Source organism: Amphibalanus amphitrite, unplaced genomic scaffold, assembly GCF_019059575.1.
Source record: "Amphibalanus amphitrite isolate SeventyFive unplaced genomic scaffold, NRLGWU_Aamphi_draft 000057F_arrow, whole genome shotgun sequence".
Lineage (NCBI taxonomy): Eukaryota > Metazoa > Arthropoda > Thecostraca > Balanomorpha > Balanidae > Amphibalanus > Amphibalanus amphitrite.
The window spans coordinates 204,017-222,801 of record NW_024881553.1 but is presented as its reverse complement, the minus strand read 5'-3'; the positions used below and the strand labels follow the sequence as shown (position 1 = coordinate 222,801).

The window sequence follows — 18,785 nt, the reverse complement described above, 5'->3', positions numbered from 1 at the left end:
ACCGAACAACGGCAAAATTTAAGGTTTTTGAAATAAACCGTACAGAAAAACCGAGGTTACAGAGTTCCCCATAGATGCCGTCACCGGTTTGATAGAATAGAAATAGAATCATAGGGTTAGAGCTGACAGTTTTACCGCTTTGTGATGCATGCATTTTGTGGGACCGTAATATTAGGCTTTATCACAGCCTTATTTTGTCTTTTTTGTTGTTGCTGACAATGAAACAATTTATACTTACTCGTGACTTGTTGACTAGAAGTAGCTCATAATTCTGGAGAGAAAACCTGCAGAGTTTGCCTGGCGGCAGCCGCTGAATGGGGAGGAGCAAGGGAGGAGGGGCCGGAACGGATTCCAGCCAAGCAGCACAGCGGCACAGCTCAGCACAGCTGCCCGTAGGTATGCAAGGACCGTGTGAGCCGGAGCGGAGTTTCGGAGACTGACGGTATCAGGACGGTTCGGTTGCGGTTGGTGTGTGTTTGTGGGGGGGGGGGGGGGAGCAAATTCAGTCTCGACTCGTTCGTATAGCATACATTTCTGCTGCTTGTGAGAGCGTCTATCCGGCACTTGCAGGGGGCGGGGTCAAAATAGCTCCTCAGTTTTTCATTAATAACCATCGTGAGGGCGGCAGACCTCGCTGAAAATTGTCACACTATCGTATTGATCAATTGTACATGTTCACTTAAATTTTCATAACCCTGACCCAAAATGACCTTTGTCCTGTGGCCTATTCTTCTCGCCCTTCTCGCAAACATGTCGAGAAAGACGATTTAACGAACATAAGCGCATCTTGCATTTCGTTTCCGGACTTGTTCGTGATAAGAAACGTGCCAACGTGTGAAATGCTGCCCGTTCCATGCATTATGGTGGGTGTCATGTCAAGATGACGTGACGGCCAGTAACCTGCATGCTAGTAGGCGGACACCGATTCACAGCTATGTTCACACCCTGTTCACTTCATTTCGGTCTACTTCGTTCACTCTTACAGAAAATAACTGAGACCAAAATTTGTCACTGCTGGTGATAGGCGATAGCATAAAAAGTGCACATTTATTAGGCACGAAGAGCATACACAACACAATATGAAGCATTGATGATGCATTCACGTCACAATTCGTGTGATGCATGGCATGTGTAAAAAATGCTGGTTTTGACATTTACAATCATAGTTTGTTCGATTTTAGGTACGTATCATAAGAATTTTGGGCGAGGCACCCACGAGGCACGCAAGTTGGATGTGCGGTGAGTCATTCAATGTAACGAATGTCTTAGTTCTGTGCACGATTTGACCAGCTAGAACACAAATTGTACATTTGAATGTGCTACAATGGATAATATGGATTGACATGAGGAGATTCACGAACAGGATCAAAGCGTCTTCGAATAGTCCACAAAGTCCGTTGGGCGCAGTGCGTAGACCGTTAAGGAGCAGGAACAGCCGGGAAGAGCAGGCCAGGGACCGGTTCCACGTAGGACTGGTCTGGGAGACTTCATTTATGGAGGATCCTGTGGGAAGACCAGTCAGTTGGTTACCATACAGCACAACAAAGGATAACTTTTAGGGATCCACCTTATCCCAAATTTGCGGATTGTGCATGAATCTCGCGGGCCCAATGACTTGATAAATCAATGAGTTATTAATTGAACAAAGCATAAAAACTCCAGAATCGGTTAACGTTCCTTAATTTGCTAGTTCGTTGATGTCTGGGCGACTTTGCGCCAGTCGCTGTTCTTTTGCTAGTCACATTTTGACACAGAGGTGCCGGAGTATAAAATTGGTAAGGAGAATAAAATCTTTTGGACCCGCCCGGGACCAGAAAAGGGGCTCATTTCCAACACTGCCCGTGCCCGGACACATACACGTCGCACGAGCGAGGCGTATTTCACGACCGACTAGGGTAATTTGCCGCTTGGGCGTAGGAGCATTTGGAACCCGGTGGGTGCAGATTTTAGGCCATAGCCGGTGGAGCGGGGGGTGGGGAGGGTAGGGACTAGGGAGAGCGGCACCGGGCATTGGTTCTCTATTTTGTTATTGATTGCAACCGGTCTTAGAAAACGGCTTCAGGCGAGCTTCGAGCTTCGTGGGTGCACGATGTGGAAAAGGTACCGAAAAGTGCATGTTTGGTTAGGTATTGATGTCAAATAATTCACGTAACGGTGAATTGCAATACTATCGCTAAATGCGGAAGCGGCTAGCTTGGCCATTTTTGAAGATATCGGACTAAGCTTTCTGGAGTGGGTCATCGGTATGTGCTCTCTCACATGTGTTTCACCTCTTTTTTCTCCCTTTAGACCGTGTGGGAATATCTGCAGCACACTCCATATTTGTAATATTCTGAGCTCCTAGTTCCCCAGCCGACCGCCAAAACGTGCGATATAAGTTTTGAAGAGCAATAGAGTAGCAAGTGCTTCAAAAGGTGGGTAGAGGGTGTGTTATTCTGAATTCGTCCTGTTGCATGGGACAAGTGTTGGTGAGAAAAAGGGCCTTCGTTCCAGAGTATTGTGGGTGCAGAATACATTACCTACACTCACTGGAGAACTATTGTGGGTGCAACTGCACCCACTGCACCCATGGTTCCTACGCTTGTTTTGCGGAGCACGTCGACCTAAGGAGAAACACCATGCCTTTATGATATGCGGCATGCGCACCAAACATATTGCTTATACCTAGAGGGGAGAGAGTGAGAAGGAATGAAGAAACCCGCCGGATCAAACAGGCCTAAATTGCTACGAATGTTCCTTTACCGCTAAATGTCGCAAGAACAACAGAGAAGAACGGCAAACAAAGCCTATCGGCATGTCTTTCGGATCGTCCTTGAATTCGATGTCATAATTCAACGGCTGACCAACGAACTAATTTTACACATTCCATTTCCCGCGAAAAATTCTAGGTCTGGCCGGGCGAGAAGTCGTTCCATTCCAACTGTCATTTAAGTTCATATTATGCGCTGTACACATCTCTTGTATGGTTTTACGCGCTTCGTTGGTCTCGGCATTTCGTTCAATGTGTGCTGAATAGCGACTTGGCTAGTGACCGAACCGAAGAGAAACAGTTCAGTATGGGTAGCGGTAGAAGGTGTTATTGACGCACGTGAACACGATTGCGAATATGCCAATTGCCAAAACAATTATTTTCTTTTTTGCGAATACGTTTTGAATAAAATACAAGTGTAGTTAATTTTTCTTTCCACCAAAACGTTAAATGTAAAATTAATCAAGTAAAACTATGAGAAATAAATAGTTATATTGGCTAAAACAAGCGGTTAGAGTAATACCATGTGCTTATAAGATTCCTGTTGCGAAAAAGTAAAAGCAATGTATTCATCTTCCTCGCTAGGCACCAGCACCAAGCCATCGTGGGCATTTGACGTCGCAGATGGCTCCCCTAGAAGTAAAACTACGTTGCAGCATTACCGGATACCATACCCAAGTTCTCCGGACGACGAAGCTAATGAAGGACAACAGTTTGTATGCGCCCGTGCGTTCCTGGTTCTCGTAAACATTCTATTTTTCGTTATCGGTTTCGCAGCTGTGGTAACGTCTATTGCCGTTACCGCTAAGCCTGAGAGGTGTGAGGTTTGTCATAGTGTTCTGAACATCCTTCTCACCTTCGGCATAGTGAGCACTTTCATATCCGCATTGGGTATCTATGGAGCATTATCGAACTCCTACAAAATATTGCTCGCATACGTAACGTTCGTCGCATTCGTATTCATGGTGCAAATGGTGTTGTTCTTTTGGCCGTTGTTTGGCCGCTTCAACTTCCAGCGGCGAATGCACACGATCTATCGCGAGAAGATGCGTCAGCACCCTCACCAGCTAACTGAGCTGCTGAACCTGCTGCAGCGGAAGCTGCCGTGCTGCGGTGTGGACGGGCCGCGCGACTACCACTCAGCGGGCCTGCAGCTGCCGCTGTCCTGCTGCGCCTCCACCGGTCCCGGCGGCGAGTGCGCCGTCCGAGTGCACTCCACCACGCCCCCGCCCGCGCTCAACACCACTGAGCCAATCGGCAACACCACCTCCAGCGTCAGCGCCGCAACCAGCCCCTCCACCGCGCCGCCCGCGGAGGCGCCGGTCCGCGGGGAGCTCACAGACGAGGAGGCCGCCGCGCACCAGGAGGAAATTGCACCACCCGAGGAGGAGGAAGATTCGTCCGATGTGGACGACAAGCCGTCTGATGTGGATGATGAGTCATCCGATGTGGACGATGTGTCACCTGATGTGGACGATATGTCGTCTGATGTGGACGATGTGATACCCGACGTGGACGATATATCATCTGACGTGGACGATGCACAGGAGGATGAGTTCGAAGTATCCACAGAGCCCGAAATATCGTCCACGGTAGACGATGCATCAACTGAAGATCAGAAAATACCGAACGATGCTCTTAACGTGGAGATGGAGGATATGAGCGAAGTCGCCAAGGATACAGCTGAAAAACCTGCTGTGACAGCACAAGAGCCACCGCCCAAAACAGAAGGCATTATATCTGATGAGAAAATACAGTCTAACGCAGTGAAGCCGCTAGCCGAAGCCGACAATCTGTCTGATGAAGCAGGATACATCTCGCACGAGATCGAGCCTGAAGAAGCGGATACTGAACTCTCGGAACTAGACGCGGCCGATCCCTCAACTAACATCCGGAGTAAAAGGAGCGCCAACGACGCGGGCGGCATTAGTCTAGAGCCGAGCACAGTGACCGTGGAGCCCAACAGCGTGACACCCGGCAACGCCTCCATGGTGGTGTTCAACTCCACCGGCATGCTCACGGCCAACATCTCCATGAACGCCACTGACGAGGCCACGCTGGAGGAGCTGCTCAGCAACCGGACCGAGCTGGACGGCGGGCCGGAGCCCTGGGACATCCACCACGTCAAAATGTGAGCAATCGTACTCAAACGTACAAACGTAGAGACGCAGTGACCTTAGTAAAAGCCATTTTTCGCTAAGGTCGGCTCTTTTCAGGTCAAATCTTTTCGAATTCGATCAATTCAAATCGGCGCATGGGTAGCTGGTGAATCAAAATTCATCCTTGCGCCGCCAGTCTCACTGCTCGGATATAAGCCAGGGACGGGCGGGACATCCGCATCCCAATTATCAGTTTGGTTAAAAACTTAAAAGCTCAGCCGCGCTGATCAATGGCCTGCACCGTGCCCGCCAGTTTCTCAATAATGGCTGAGGGGCGGATGGAGGGGGGGGGAGAGGAAAGGAGAGGGGGGCGGAAGCTACCCCTAATACCCAGTTTTTTTTTTTCGTGATAGCTCATAACACGCCGGCGATAGAGCTGAAACTTGGGATACCTGACTTTTGACTGAAGCCGGATCTTTGACACCAACCGCGATATTTAATTTCAAAGTTACAGCACTTTGGATTTAGAGGGGCCCTCTGAATTTGCGACGTCAGCGCAGATCTAGCGATTTTCAAATCGCTAGATCTGTGATTTATTTAAACTCTGTGATAAATCTATACTCCCCATTAGGGTGACACCTATTTTATGATTTAAAAAAAAAGCAAAAAGGCAGTTCATTTTATGGTTCAATATTGCATAAAAACATCACATGCAAAATTTCATCCGGATCGGATTATATTTAACCGTGCCTCCTCGAACTTGAATGTGTGCGCTTTTAGCCATTGGGCCGGCAGTGTAGACCTTTCTGGTTTGTAAACCATAAGCAAAGTTTCTCAGCTATTTGTAACGATGCAACCATCAAACAAAGGACTGTGGCACACGAAAACTAGTGATGTATTGTTAAACGATAAAAACTGAGATTCCCCTCAATGTGTCTTGTGGCAGTTGACAAACTTGGACATCCTAACCACTGTAAGCATCCGCGTCGAATGCTATCGCGCATTACTGCAGATGCCGGGTGACTGTGCCTTTGCTAGCGTTTGGAAACCTTCCACGGTTTGCCTCCACCATCTGCAGGATGTACTGCCTCTGGTCCTCATCCTTGGTGAGGGTCAAATTGTACGCTTCCATCAGAGCGACGCCACGCTCGGCGAAGTTGTTCACCACCGTGATGCCGTTGGCCTTCCCCGCTGCGGCGACATAGCGGGAGTCGTCATGCCACTCGGCAGGGTCGGTCTCGAGGAAGCCGTCGTCAATTCCAAGAGTGACGAAGAACGTCCGCGACGATGTGTTCACTGGTCACGAAGTCTGCAAAGGTCTTCTTCGTCAGGTCTGCGCTGAGATGAACGACGGCCCGCTTGGTCTTCCGAGCCCTCGTTCGAGGCGAGGGCCTCAAGTCTCAACCATGGCCCGCCTTCCATGCAGTGGTAGGCTCTCGTCAAAGAACACCAACGGGACTAGGCTCTCACTCAGATACCACATGTGACGTCGGGCGAAGCCGCTGAGGAGCGTCTTGGCGAGGGACTTGTCCTCGTACCCGGCCAACGTCTTCAGAAGGGAGAGGTCGTTCTTAGGGGGGTTTCGTCAGAAGGGAGAGGTTGTTCTTGGTCGTTTATTCGTCAAGTTTGCCGTGTCGGTCTACATTCCCGCGTGATACACCGCGCCGAGCCCAACATCGGCCCCTAAGAACGACCTCTCCCTTCTGAAGACGTTGGCCGTGTACGAGGACAATTCCCTCGCCAAGACGCTCCTCAGTGGCTTCGCCCGACGTCACATGTGGTATCTGAGTGAGAGCCTCGTCCCGTTGGCGGTCTTTGACGAGAGCCTACAAACTGCATGGAAAGCGGGCCATGGTTGAGGCCCTCGCCTCGAACGAAGGCTCGGAGGACCAAGCGGGCCGTCGTTGATCTCAGCGCAGACCTGACGAAGAAGACCCTCGCAGACTTCGTGACCAGTGACCACATCGCCGCGGAAGTTCTTCGTCACTCTTGGAATTGACGACGGCTTCCTCGAGACCGACCCTGCCGAGTGGCATGACGACCCCCGCTATGTCGCCGCAGCGGGGAAGGCCAACGGCATCACGGTGGTGAACAACTTCGCCGAGCGTGGCGTCGCTCTGATGGAAGCGTACAATTTGACCCTCACCAAGGATGAGGACCAGAGGCAGTACATCCTGCAGGTGGTGGAGGCACACCGTGGAAGGTTTCCAAACGCTAGCAAAGGCACAGTCACCCGGCATCTGCAGTAATGCGCGATAGCATTCGACGCAGATGCTTAGAGTTGTCAGGATGTCCAAGTTTGCCAACTGCCACAAGACGCATTGAGTTTTATCTCAGTTTTTTTATCGTTTTACAATGCATCACTAGTTTTCGTGTACCACAGTCTTTTGTTTTATGATTGCATCGTCATAAATAGCTGAGAAACTTTGCTTATGGTTTACATACCAGAAAGGTCAACACTGTCGGCCCAATGGATAAAAGCGTACACATTCAAGTTCAAGGAGGCACGGTTAAATATAATCCGATCCGGATGAAACCTTGCATGTGATGTTTTTATGCAATATGGAACCATAAAATGAACTGCCTTTTTGCTTTTTCAAAAAATCAGAAAATAAGTGTCACCCTACTCCCCATTTGTCGGTCAAGGGACATCGCACCGACGCCTGCACTCCGCATCCATAATCGGAGCTATTAGTTGAAGCAGTGCCAACGTGTCCGCCTCGGGTAATTAATTCAGACATGTACATGGATCCGAGTGACGTATCTATGATCTCACTGGATCTTGGAGCAAACTGCAGGTTAGGACCCATGATCCCACCGTATCCGGCGTGAAAATTTATCCCGGATCTATGATTCGAATGGATCCCGCCATGCTCAACATTGGAACCAGATTTCCGTGTTATTACGGAGCGAGCGAAGCGAGCGTAGTCTTTCCTTAGATTAACGGAAATTTCTGAGTATGAGCGGCCGGCCGGCCGGCCGTGCGGACGCTTTTGCGAGGCTTATATCTCAGCAACCACTTGACCGATTTACACGCGGTAATTTTTATAGGGTAGCTTCATTCCTTCTACCAAGTATTGGACTATTCCCGATGCATGTGGGTGACCCCTTATGCACGTGCCACGTGCAAAACGAAGAGGTGTCAGTTTTGTAATTGTTGCAATATCTCGGTAACTACTTGGCCGATTGGGCTGAAAGTTGGCATGTAGGTAGGCACCCACTAGGCACTGCATATCCATGTGCCAGAGTGGGGGTGCTGCTGCACGTGCGCACGTGCAGGGGTCGTTTCCAGATCTCGAGAACGGCTCGACCGATTGCGCTCAAATTTGGTACACAGTTAGGGACCGGTAAGTAGAGTGCCGAGCAAAAGCCAGTTGGGACCCATTTTGCACGTGCGCACGTGCAGGGTGCCGCTTCCAGATCTCGAGAACGGTTGGGCCGATTGTGCTCAAATTTGGCACATCGCTAGAGACCGGTTAGTAGGGTGCCGTGCACAAGTCAGTTGGCGGTACCCCCTCGCAATTTCGCACGTGCAAGGCCCACCCTCTCGCTCGCTCCGTTAGTCGCCCCAAAAGGCGTTATACTGGTAGATTATACGTACAATACAAAATTATTACGGAGCGAGCGAAGCAAGCGGAGTCTTTCCTTAGATTAACGGAAATTTCTGAGTATGAGCGGCCGGCCGGCCGGCCGTGCGGACGCTTTTGCGAGGCTTATATCTCAGCAACCACTTGACCGATTTACATGCGGTAATTTTTGTAGGGTAGCTTCATTCCTTCTACCAAGTATTGGACTATTCCCGATGCATGTGGGTGACCCCTTATGCACGTGCCACGTGCAAAACGAAGAGGTCAGTTTTGCAATTGTTGCAATATTTCGGTAACTACTTGGCCGATAGCGCTGAAAGTTGGCATGTAGGTAGGCACCCACCAGACACTGTATATCCATGTGCCAGAGTTGGGGTGCTGCTGCACGTGCGCACGTGCAGGGGTCGTTTCCAGATCTCGAGAACGGCTCGACCGATTGCGCTCAAATTTGGTACACAGTTAGGGACCGGTTAGTAGGGTGCCGTGCACAGGGCCTCGTTTCATAAAAGGAATTACTTACGGCGTTCCGTCAATTATGCCAGATTTGGCGTATTTGATGCCAATTCGGTTTCAGAAAGCCGGAGACCGGAGTAATTCACGCCATCGAAATTACGGAGCTTCATTTACGGCAAATGCTTGAATCCGGACCAATTGATGCCATTTGGGTTTCATAAAACGACGTAATTAACGCCAACTATTTTATCAAGTTCTTGATATCAGTGGTGTAAACTACGCACAAAAATGTTGCGTGAATTTGAATTAATGTGAAGATTCGAAGCTAATTCTTAATATATTTTATAATGTTGAGCCCGGTGAGGAAGAAAGAACAGCCAAAATGAGAAAAAGAAGCTGCAAATCTTCCATACCAGTCGCTTTTTGTGGCAACTATCGGAATTTTGTTTATTCGCCGCGCCGCGCCACTTTCGTAGTAAGGCACTTCTGCTTAGCTGGCTTTCTGCTGTTTTCAATATATTGATTTAATAAAGGATGGTCAGCAAAATCGGTTTTGTTTTTTTCATAAATAATTTTTACGATTTAAATTCAACATAATTGTTTTATAATTTCTTGTAAAAAAATAAGTGTTGACATGAAATTGTAATTTGTAGGACGCTTGATAAATTACGGTAACTACGCAAATGTGCTTAGTTACGGAGGTGTAAACAATTCCAGTTGTGGCTTTGTTAAACCGCTTCATTTGCGCTCCGTAGTTTGAAAGGGTGTGAATTACGGAAAGGTGTAAGTTACGGCAGAGTTTTATGAAACGAGGCCCAGGTCAGTTGGGACCCATTTTGCACGTGCGCACGTGCAGGGTGCCGCTTCCATATCTCGAGAACGGCTGGGCCGATTGTGCTCAAATTTGGCACATCGCTAGAGACCAGGGGTGGATTTTTTTGTTTTTTATTGGGGTTGCACAGCTCTGAAAGGGCGCCCAAAGCGGTTCCGAGGGGCGCAATAGTCCGGAAGTGGGCGCCACCAGGTACGGTCGTAAACTTGGCGTTGGGGGGGGGGGCGAATTGGCAAAGGGGCCCCTGTAGACCCTCGCTGGGGGCGGTGTGTTAGCTTAACCCGCGTACCGCGGAGGGGGGGGGGCGAATATCCGCCCCCTCCCCCTGAAGTTTTTCGTAAGTAGCGGAAAACTTCTGAAACCAGTATGAGACCCTTATATACATATAAGCCCGGCGTAAGATCATTTAAGGCCAGTATTGAGATTGACCCTCATAAACCGGATGAGACCTCGCACAGTAGTATGGGTCTTTGAACTCCAGCGTGGGTCTTACGAGACCTGCCTGAGCCATCAGAGGCCAGTGCGGGCCCGGGGTCATCAAAGGCCAGTGCGGGGTCGTCAAAGGCCAGTTCGGAACCTCCAAGGTGGTGTGAGCCCTTGAGGCCAGCGTTGGTCCTTGAGAGGTCAATGTGGGACCCCTTGACTGGTATGGGCCCTAAGAGACATGTGTGGTGCCAATGCGACCCAAAATAGACACAACTAACGACATGGGGCTCTCAGAGACTAGCAGCGGCCCTTAACCCTCGCCCGCACATGCCATTTTCCCATCCTAGAACGCACATGGGGGGGGGGGTGGTTGCCACCCCCCCCCGCGCCATTTCGTTCCTGTTGGAGATAGAGCTTAGCGGTAAAGACCAAAAAGATTCTTTGGGAAGAGACGAATCCAATGATACCCAGTTTTACCTTCTCAGGTCAGTAATTGACCTTCCAGGTCAGGTCAAACTAAAAAATGTTGCTGTTTTGGGTCACCGTTGGATATCAAGTGCGCTGCTTATCATATACCGATAACGCTGCTGTTTTCTGGTGCCAAGCCAGCTAGAACCTCTTTCTCACACTACCCGACCAGGTTTTTGCTGCTGAGGTCATTTCAGGTCAAGTAAGGTCAAGGTCAATTATATGTGTTTGTATGTCTGTGTGTCTGTGTGTATACTGATGTGTGCACCGATTGTTTATGTGTCCATATTACATGAAATCATGATCTGAGAAGCTTTTACCAAAAATGCAGTCAAAAAAATTCACAAAAAGTAAATTCCGCTTGCCTAAAACGCAATTATCTTAGATGACCTAGGTTGACCTTGACCTTGACCTTGACATCTGCACATCGTCGAACAACATGTTCCATGATGGGTGGGAGGTAAGACTGGTAAAAAAGGCCGAAATCAAGGTGTCAAAAGCTCACAAGGCCCATAGCCAACGCAAGATGTCGAGAATTGGCCATTTGGGTCATGACATGACCTGAAAAACAAGGTCATATCTCCGAAACCAAAGGTCACAGAAACTTGAAATTTTCAGTGCACATCAAGAAAGGATAGAGGAGCAGCTATACGAAAAATCAGCCTTCTAGCTCTAAAAATGTCGAGTGCAGAGCAGAAAGACTACCTGGGGGGGGGGGGTGGCAACCAACCCCCCATGTGCGGGCGAGGGTTAAAGGGACCCTCCCACCTTCAAAAAAGTTAATGAATTGGCATGAAAGTGATGTCGCTCGGTTCAGGAAGAGCGAAAACGAATATCTACCAAATTTCATCGAAAAATATTCACCGGTTTTCAAGATATTAGACTTTTACTATTGTTTACTTTCTGGGATCTCCGCTGTTCCTAGCGACTTTATTTGAAAGTGCGGCATTTGTTGCGCGCAAAGCAGCATATACCACCGCGTGCTACCAAACGTTTTAGTAAAAGATTTAAAAGTCGTTAGACCTCCGCTGACGTCACAAATTCTAAGGGGGCATACCAATGCATTAGCCCCTTAGAATCCGAAAACTGCAAGTTTGAAATTCCATATCTCCGAATTAAAGCATTTTTCGATGTTGTGAGTGCCCAAACCGGTATTTTCAGGCCATGGCCACCAATTTGGCTATCTCAACTCAAAACAAATGTTAAGGTGGGAGGGTCCCTTTAAAAACATGCACGGGCCAAACAGATCGACAGGGGCCCTCCGAGATCGGCAGAGAATAAGAAGATAGCATGAGGCGCCTATGATGGGCAGGCCCGGGCTCTCAAAGACCTAAATGGAACTATCAGAGACCAGGGACCCTTGGCAGCAGACATGGGCCCTCAGAAACCGATGTGACCCCGATATGGTAATAGACCTTAATGCCGGCCCGCTGCGACGAGATAACGGCCCTCAAATTCCGAAATTCCGACATGGGGACCAACAGAGACTGACAGGGAACCTTGGAGGACGGCATGAAAAGCCAAAAGTTCTTCCTTGGACCCCAGAGACTAAAGATGGGAGTCTGGTGCGGGGCCCTCTGAGGCCTGTTTTGGGCCACCAGGGTCCGGTTCGGTCCATCAGATGCCGGTTATGGCCCTCAAAAGCCGGTTTGGGACCCTGAGTGGCCACTGGCCAGTACTGGCCCTCCAGAACCAGTTGGTCATCAGAGGCCAGCCCAATATGATCCCTTACAAGCCAGTGTGGACCTCTCGGAGGTCAATGTGGGCCCTCAGAGCCCAGTGCGAGGCACCCAAAGTTCAATCTTGAGCCCCCAGCGACCGGAGTGGGTTCATCAGAGGCTAGTGTGGGTCCCTCAGAGGTGCCCGATTCGGGGCCCTCAGAGGTCGGTGTAGGGCCCTCAAAGGCCAGTATTGGCCCTCAAAGGCCTGTATGGGCCCCCAGGCTCAGAGACCGATGTGGGCCCTCAGGGACCAGACTAACCTGGCACCCCAGAGACCATAATAGGGCCATCAGTGGCGGTGTAGAGACCCCATAGACCGGCTGGGGCCCATTGAGGCCAGTTTGGGGCCCTCAGAGTCCAGTGTGGGGCCTGTTATAAGCGACAGTAGGGCTCCCGCTTGCATTGTGTCTCGAACAAGACTGGTCCACATTTCAACCGCGCCCGCTGACCCCAGCCGTCGGCCCATGCGCCGGCGGGCAAGTCATCGCAGAGGCGGCTCCAGGGAGACAATCGAGGAGCACACTACCACAGGGCCCCTAAAGACCGTCATGGGTCCTCAGAGGCCGGCATAGAGCCTTCAGAAGCCAGTACGGGGCCCTCAGAGGCACCCAAGGGACAAGGGCCAACCTTGGGTGTCAGTGACAGAAATGGGGTTATCAGCAGCCGGTGTGAGACATTTAGAGGCTGGTTTAGGGCCCTCAGAGGCCAGTTTGGGACCCTTAGAAGCCAGTTTAGGGCCCTCTGGGCTCTGAGACCAGTACAGGGCCTTCAAAGGTCAGTTTGGAACCATTAGAGGCCGACGTGGGTCTTCAGAGGCCAGTGTGATTTCTACAGGCCAACGTGGAGCCCTCAGAGGTCAGTATGGGGCCCTAAAAGACCGGACAGAGCGTCCTCAAAAGCCAGGATGGGCCCTCAGAGGCCAATGTTGGTCCTAAGAGACCGGTATCGGGCCTTCAGAAGCCAGTACGGGCCCTCAGAAGTGCCCAAGGGTTAGTCTTTGTCCGCCAGAGACAGAAATTGGGCCATCTGAAGCCACGGCGTTGGGCCCTAGGAGGCCAGTTTGGGCCGTCAGAGACCAGTTTGGACCCTCAAAAGACCAGCGTGGGTCCGTAACGGCAGTGTGAGGCCCTCAGAGACCAGTACAGAGCCTTCAAAGGGCAGTTTGGAACCATCAGAGGCCGACGTGGGCCCTCACATGCCGGTGTGGTATCTTAAAGGCCAGCGTGGAGCCCTCAGAGGTCAGTGTGGGGCCCTAAAAGACCAGCATGGGTCGGTGTTGGACCCCAGAGGTCAGCATAGGGCCCTCAGAGGCCGATGTGGACCCTTAGAGACCGGCATCAGGCCTTCAGAAGTCAGTACGGGCCCTCGGGGACACCCAAAGGCCAGTCTTGGGCCCCCAGAAAAAGAAATGAGGCCATTAGAGGCGTGGACCCCCAGAGACCAGTTTGGGAGCCCTCGAGACCAGTACAGGGCCCTCAAAGGCCAGTTTGAGGCCCTCAGAGGTCGATGCGGGCTCTTAGTGACCGGCACCCAAAGGTCAGTCCTGAACCCCAGAGACAGAAATGAGGTCATCAAGAGATCAGTGTGGGGCCCTCAAAGGCCGGTTGGGGGACTCCTGATGCCGCTTTAGGGCCCTCAAGGGCCAGTGGAGGGCCCTGAGAGGTCGATGTGGGCCCTCATCGGTCGATGTGGGCCCTCATCGGTCAAGGTGGGCCCTTGAAGGCCACTGAAGCGCCCTCAGAAGTCAAGGATACTCAAAGACCGGTATGGAGGCTGTTACATAATACCTGGCGTTGGTTTCTTGAGCCTCGTGACAATCGGGTAAGAGCCAGGGCCCCTACGCCCATCGGGGCCCCATCGGTGGTTTAAGGGGGCAAATCATATGATGGCCCCTGATTTGTCTTTGGGGGGCCATGGCCCTGATGCTCCCCTGCGACCTCCACTGGGCACCACCCCCACCCCCCACTGAGCGGTGAGCGGCGCACCAGGAATCGAAATCCACGATTTTTTTAACTGGTCATTTTTGCATGTCCGACAGCTCTATACGGCCTTGTGACAGCTCAAGCTCTTGAGAGGAGGGTAGTACCTACATTAGAGGGGGCGGCGATGGCATTTGCACTTGAGGCGGCAGCGCCTACACTTAGAGGGGGCGGCACCTACATTTTATGGGCAGCACCCTAACTTGAGGGGCGGCACCCACGCATGGGGGGGGGGCGGCATCTATCTACATGTGAGGGAAAGGCACCTTCATTTCAAGGGGTGGCACCTACACTTAGGGGGTGGCACCTACATTTGAGGGGGCTGCACTGCAACTAGGCCTTAGGGGGCGGCAACTACACCCTAGGGGGTGCCATCTACATTCGAAGGGACGGCACCTACATTTTATGGGATGACCGATGACACCTATGCATAAGTGGCCGGGGCCAACATTTGAGGGGGCGGCGCGGCACCTTCATTCGAGGGGGCGGCACCTGCATTCGAGGAGGGCCGGCACCTACATTCGAGGGGGCGGCACTAACATTTGAGGGGGCGGCACCTGCATTCGAGGAGGGCCGGCACCTACATTCGAGGGGGCGGCACTAACATTTGAGGGGGCGGCACCTACATTCGAGGACGGCCGGCATCTACATTCGAGGGGGCGGCACTAACATTTGAGGGGGCGGCACCTACATTCGAGGAGGGCCGGCATCTACATTCGAGGGGGCGGCACTAACATTTGAGGGGGCGGCACCTACATTCGAGGAGGGCCGGCATCTACATTCGAGGGGGCGGCACTAACATTTGAGGGGGCGGCACCTACATTCGAAGAGGGCCGGCATCTACATTCGAGGGGGCGGCACCTGCATTCGAGGAGGGCCGGCACCTACATTCGAGGGGGCGGCACTAACATTTGAGGGGGCGGCACCTACATTCGAGGGGGCGGCACCTACATTCGAGGGGCGGCATTTAGGTACATTTGAGGGGGCGGCACCAACATTCGAGGAGGGCCGGCATCTACATTCGAAGGAGCGGCACTAACATTTGAGGGGGCGGCACCTGCATTCGAGGAGGGCCGGCACCTACATTCGAGGGGGCGGCACTAACATTTGAGGGGGCGGCACCTACATTCGAGGGGGCGACACCAACATTCGAGGGGGCGGCACCTACATTCGAGGGGGCGGCACTTACATTCGAGGAGGGCCGGCATCTACATTCGAGGGAGGGAGCGGCACTCACATTTGAGGGGGCGGCACTTACATTCGAGGGGGCGGCATTTAGGTACATTCGAGGGGGTGGCACCAACATTCGAGGGGGTGGCACCTACATTCGAGGGGATGGCGCCTACATTTAATGGGCGGCGCCTACATTCGAGGGGCGGCACCTACATTCGAGGGGGCGGCACTTACATTTGAAGGGGCGGCACCTACATTCGAGGGGCGGCACTTACATTCGAGGGGGCGGCACCTACATTCGAGGAAGCGGCACCTACATTTGAGGTCTGAGGAGGCGGCAACTACACTAGATAGTTGAGGGGTGACTATTGCCTACATGATGGGTAGGGCTCTTTTGAAAGATGGTGCCAAGTCAACGGGTGGCATAGAGTTTTGGGATGACTCAGGGTTATGGGGGCGGCACCATTCGAGTCGCCCGCCGATTTATTTCAGTTGTAAAGTTGGGGTTGCACAAAAAGATGTTGGGGTTGCGCAATTCAAAGTTGGGGTTGCACGTGCAACCCCAACTTAATATAAAAATCCACCCCTGCTAGAGACCGGTTAGTAAGATGCCGTGCACAAGTCAGTTGGGGGTACCCCTCGAAATTTCGCACGTGCAAGGCCCACCCTCTCGCTCGCTCCGTTAGTCGCTCCAAAAGGCGTTATACTGGTGGATTATACGTGCAATCACATAAAACAACTAAAACAGAACGTCTGTGACTTGCAACAAGTGATCTTTTGGGATTTGTGTTGACAAAAATGAGGATGTATAATCCCATATCTCAAACAAAAATACTTCGATCTATGATTTCTACGGATCTTCGATAAATCAAAGAGCTGGATCGATCCGAGATCATGATCCGTAGGATCAGACCCCAGATCCATTTTCTTGGATTTATGCACACATCTGGTCATTATTACTGACCACTGCCACAAGGAACCCGGCATTTCGCCAAAACATCTGCACGACTTCGGACTTCCTAATCTCCTTTAGACTACGCATCCCGCAACACCAGAGCAGTGGCTGAATTCCGTGCGCGTCCCCCCGCGGTGTTCGCAGGCGCGGCTGCTACACGACTCTGTGGCAGGTGGCCGATAGACAGCACGGCCTGATGGTGGCCGCCACGGTGGGCGCCGTGGCCCTGCTCAGCCTGCAGCTGGTGGTGCTCTGCACGGCACACCACGTGGCGCGCGGCGACTTTATCCAGCAGGGCTAACAGCAGCGGGAGGAGGCGATACGAGATACGCCTACTCAGCGGCCTCACATGTTGAGGCAATGGCAATTGACTATGGGTTTGTGTGTATCCAAATTAGAAATACATTTTGGGGAGATGCCAGTTAGGACGGTGTTTGGGTTTGACTGCGCTTTCACGATAGGCAACAGGCGCTCAGGATCATTAAGAAAAGGATTCAGCAACCCCATGATTCACTAGGTTTTGTTAAAGAAGACATTTAAATGCATAACATCTATTTCTCTCGCACAGCCTCCACATGTTACATCAACGCCTTGGCCAGATACCCCGATGCCCGAGCGCACACCACTTATCTTACACTGGCAAACGGCGTCCCGCGCGCGCCACCTAGTTCACCAGTCACCAGGTGGCAGGGCCGTCCGCCGGAGACAGACGCCTCACCGCGGGTCCCTGCAACCAAAATGGCCGTCAGAATATCGCACACAAACATAGGGCCAAGCCGCAAGTCAAACTGAACGTCAGTGCGAGGATTGTCCATCACTGGTTTCAGCCGAAAGATGGTATTGCATAACATCATTGTGATCGAGATATGAAATTAAGAATCACCCTGGCCATTGAAGGAGCAGCGCATTCGGCACTCGCCACATACCTGAACAATTCGTGTCATTTTCGTCTTGATCGGCCCGTTTAATCGTTTCGTCCAAGGGAGAGGATGCACGGCACTGCAATGGATAAAAACACTATGAGAAATTAATTGGTGCAACAGTAAATTGCAGCAATACTGCAGCATCAGAGTAACTATGAAAAAGCCTCATGTAATCCCATCGAGAACCATAACGGCCTCTTCAGGATCAGGGATTAAGTGATCATCAAATTAATCAGATACCGATAAAAACCTAGAGCAATGTGCACTTACCACGGCTATCCACTTGTGAAGATTTCGAAGGGTGCTTGCGAAAACGCCAGATCTGGAACATAGGAGCTCGATGAGAAAACGAATGCTAAGCCACGAACGGATACAAATATGGAAGGTCAGTGCGAGCTAATCCATCATCTGTTGTCAGCCGAAAGATGGTATTATATATTCCCGACCGGGGCTGGGAAAATGCGTTTTATTCACCGAGGTTTTTGTGCGGAGGACCGAGTGCCGGTAGGCACGAGGTCCGTAGCAAAAAACCGAGGTGAATAAAACTGCATTTTCACAGCCCAAGGTTGGGAAGAGATTTACCACATGCCGTACCGGCGCAACAGTTAATATCATATTCATTTGATATTTTGCACTTTAATCTTAATATTGTGTTAGTATTATATTAGTACTATGTTCATATTTATAGTCACCGTGATTATTTTTTTTTGTGTTTTTCATTATTGGGCTGCGTTGAGCATGAAAGATGAAATTCCTACTTCCTTCTTATTTAGGGTTTGAAAAAGCTGAGGATGAAGATGGTGAAGCGCCAGAAGTTAGAATAAAGATATGGAGTCCAGCAGGAGTGAGGAAACCGTGAGGAAAACTGAAAATTGGGTGAAACGCTGAAACAAACGCGTCTTGGATCCCAGCTGGAACAATATCAAATGTTTCAATGTGGCACGTTAAGATGCTTCACGTTAAATTGTTCGTTTTTTGCGTGCATTATGTAGAAATAATGATTATTCCGACCATGTTCTGCAGCAATAAATACATCGGCATTGGAACGATAACCTTGTTTAGTTAAATTACGTTGACAGCAAAAGTAAGTAAATACGCAGTCACTTACTTTTGCTGTTGCTGTTAGTGAACACACAATCCGTAAATATCTTCTTTGAAATTGGTTCTTCCGCTCAGAATATTCAGTAAAATTTTGTCTGGGAAAATCAAAAAGCCCTAGGGCCGAATCGTTTCCCAAATACCTTCAACATTAGCCGAGGCGGGCCGAAGCCATTTCCCAAATGCACGTGCTAATGTTAAAGGGATATCTCGGCATGTGGTAAATGCATAACATCACATTAGCATTGATAAGTCGAACCAGCAATCAAACTGTTGTATGTGGCTATGCTAAGAACACTGAAACAAACTACAACAGCTCAAA

The 18,785-nt window shown here is 50.8% G+C and overlaps 1 protein-coding gene across 2 annotated transcripts; it reads left to right on the top strand.

Moving 5' to 3' along the window:
- The first annotated feature begins 484 nt into the window (after window positions 1-484).
- Window positions 485-16,871, top strand: LOC122378273 (coiled-coil domain-containing protein 1-like). Of its 2 annotated transcripts, XM_043359142.1 has the most exons (3): window positions 3,125-3,475; window positions 3,844-4,880; window positions 16,587-16,871. In XM_043359142.1, exons 1-3 carry the CDS (start codon window positions 3,374-3,376, stop codon window positions 16,741-16,743), a joined length of 1,296 nt encoding a protein of 431 aa, XP_043215077.1. In that variant the 5' UTR covers window positions 3,125-3,373; the 3' UTR covers window positions 16,744-16,871. The 2 variants fall into 2 exon arrangements, with proteins under 2 accessions (XP_043215076.1, XP_043215077.1); XM_043359141.1 differs by having other exon boundaries at window positions 485-4,880.
- Window positions 16,872-18,785: the final 1,914 nt, after the last annotated feature.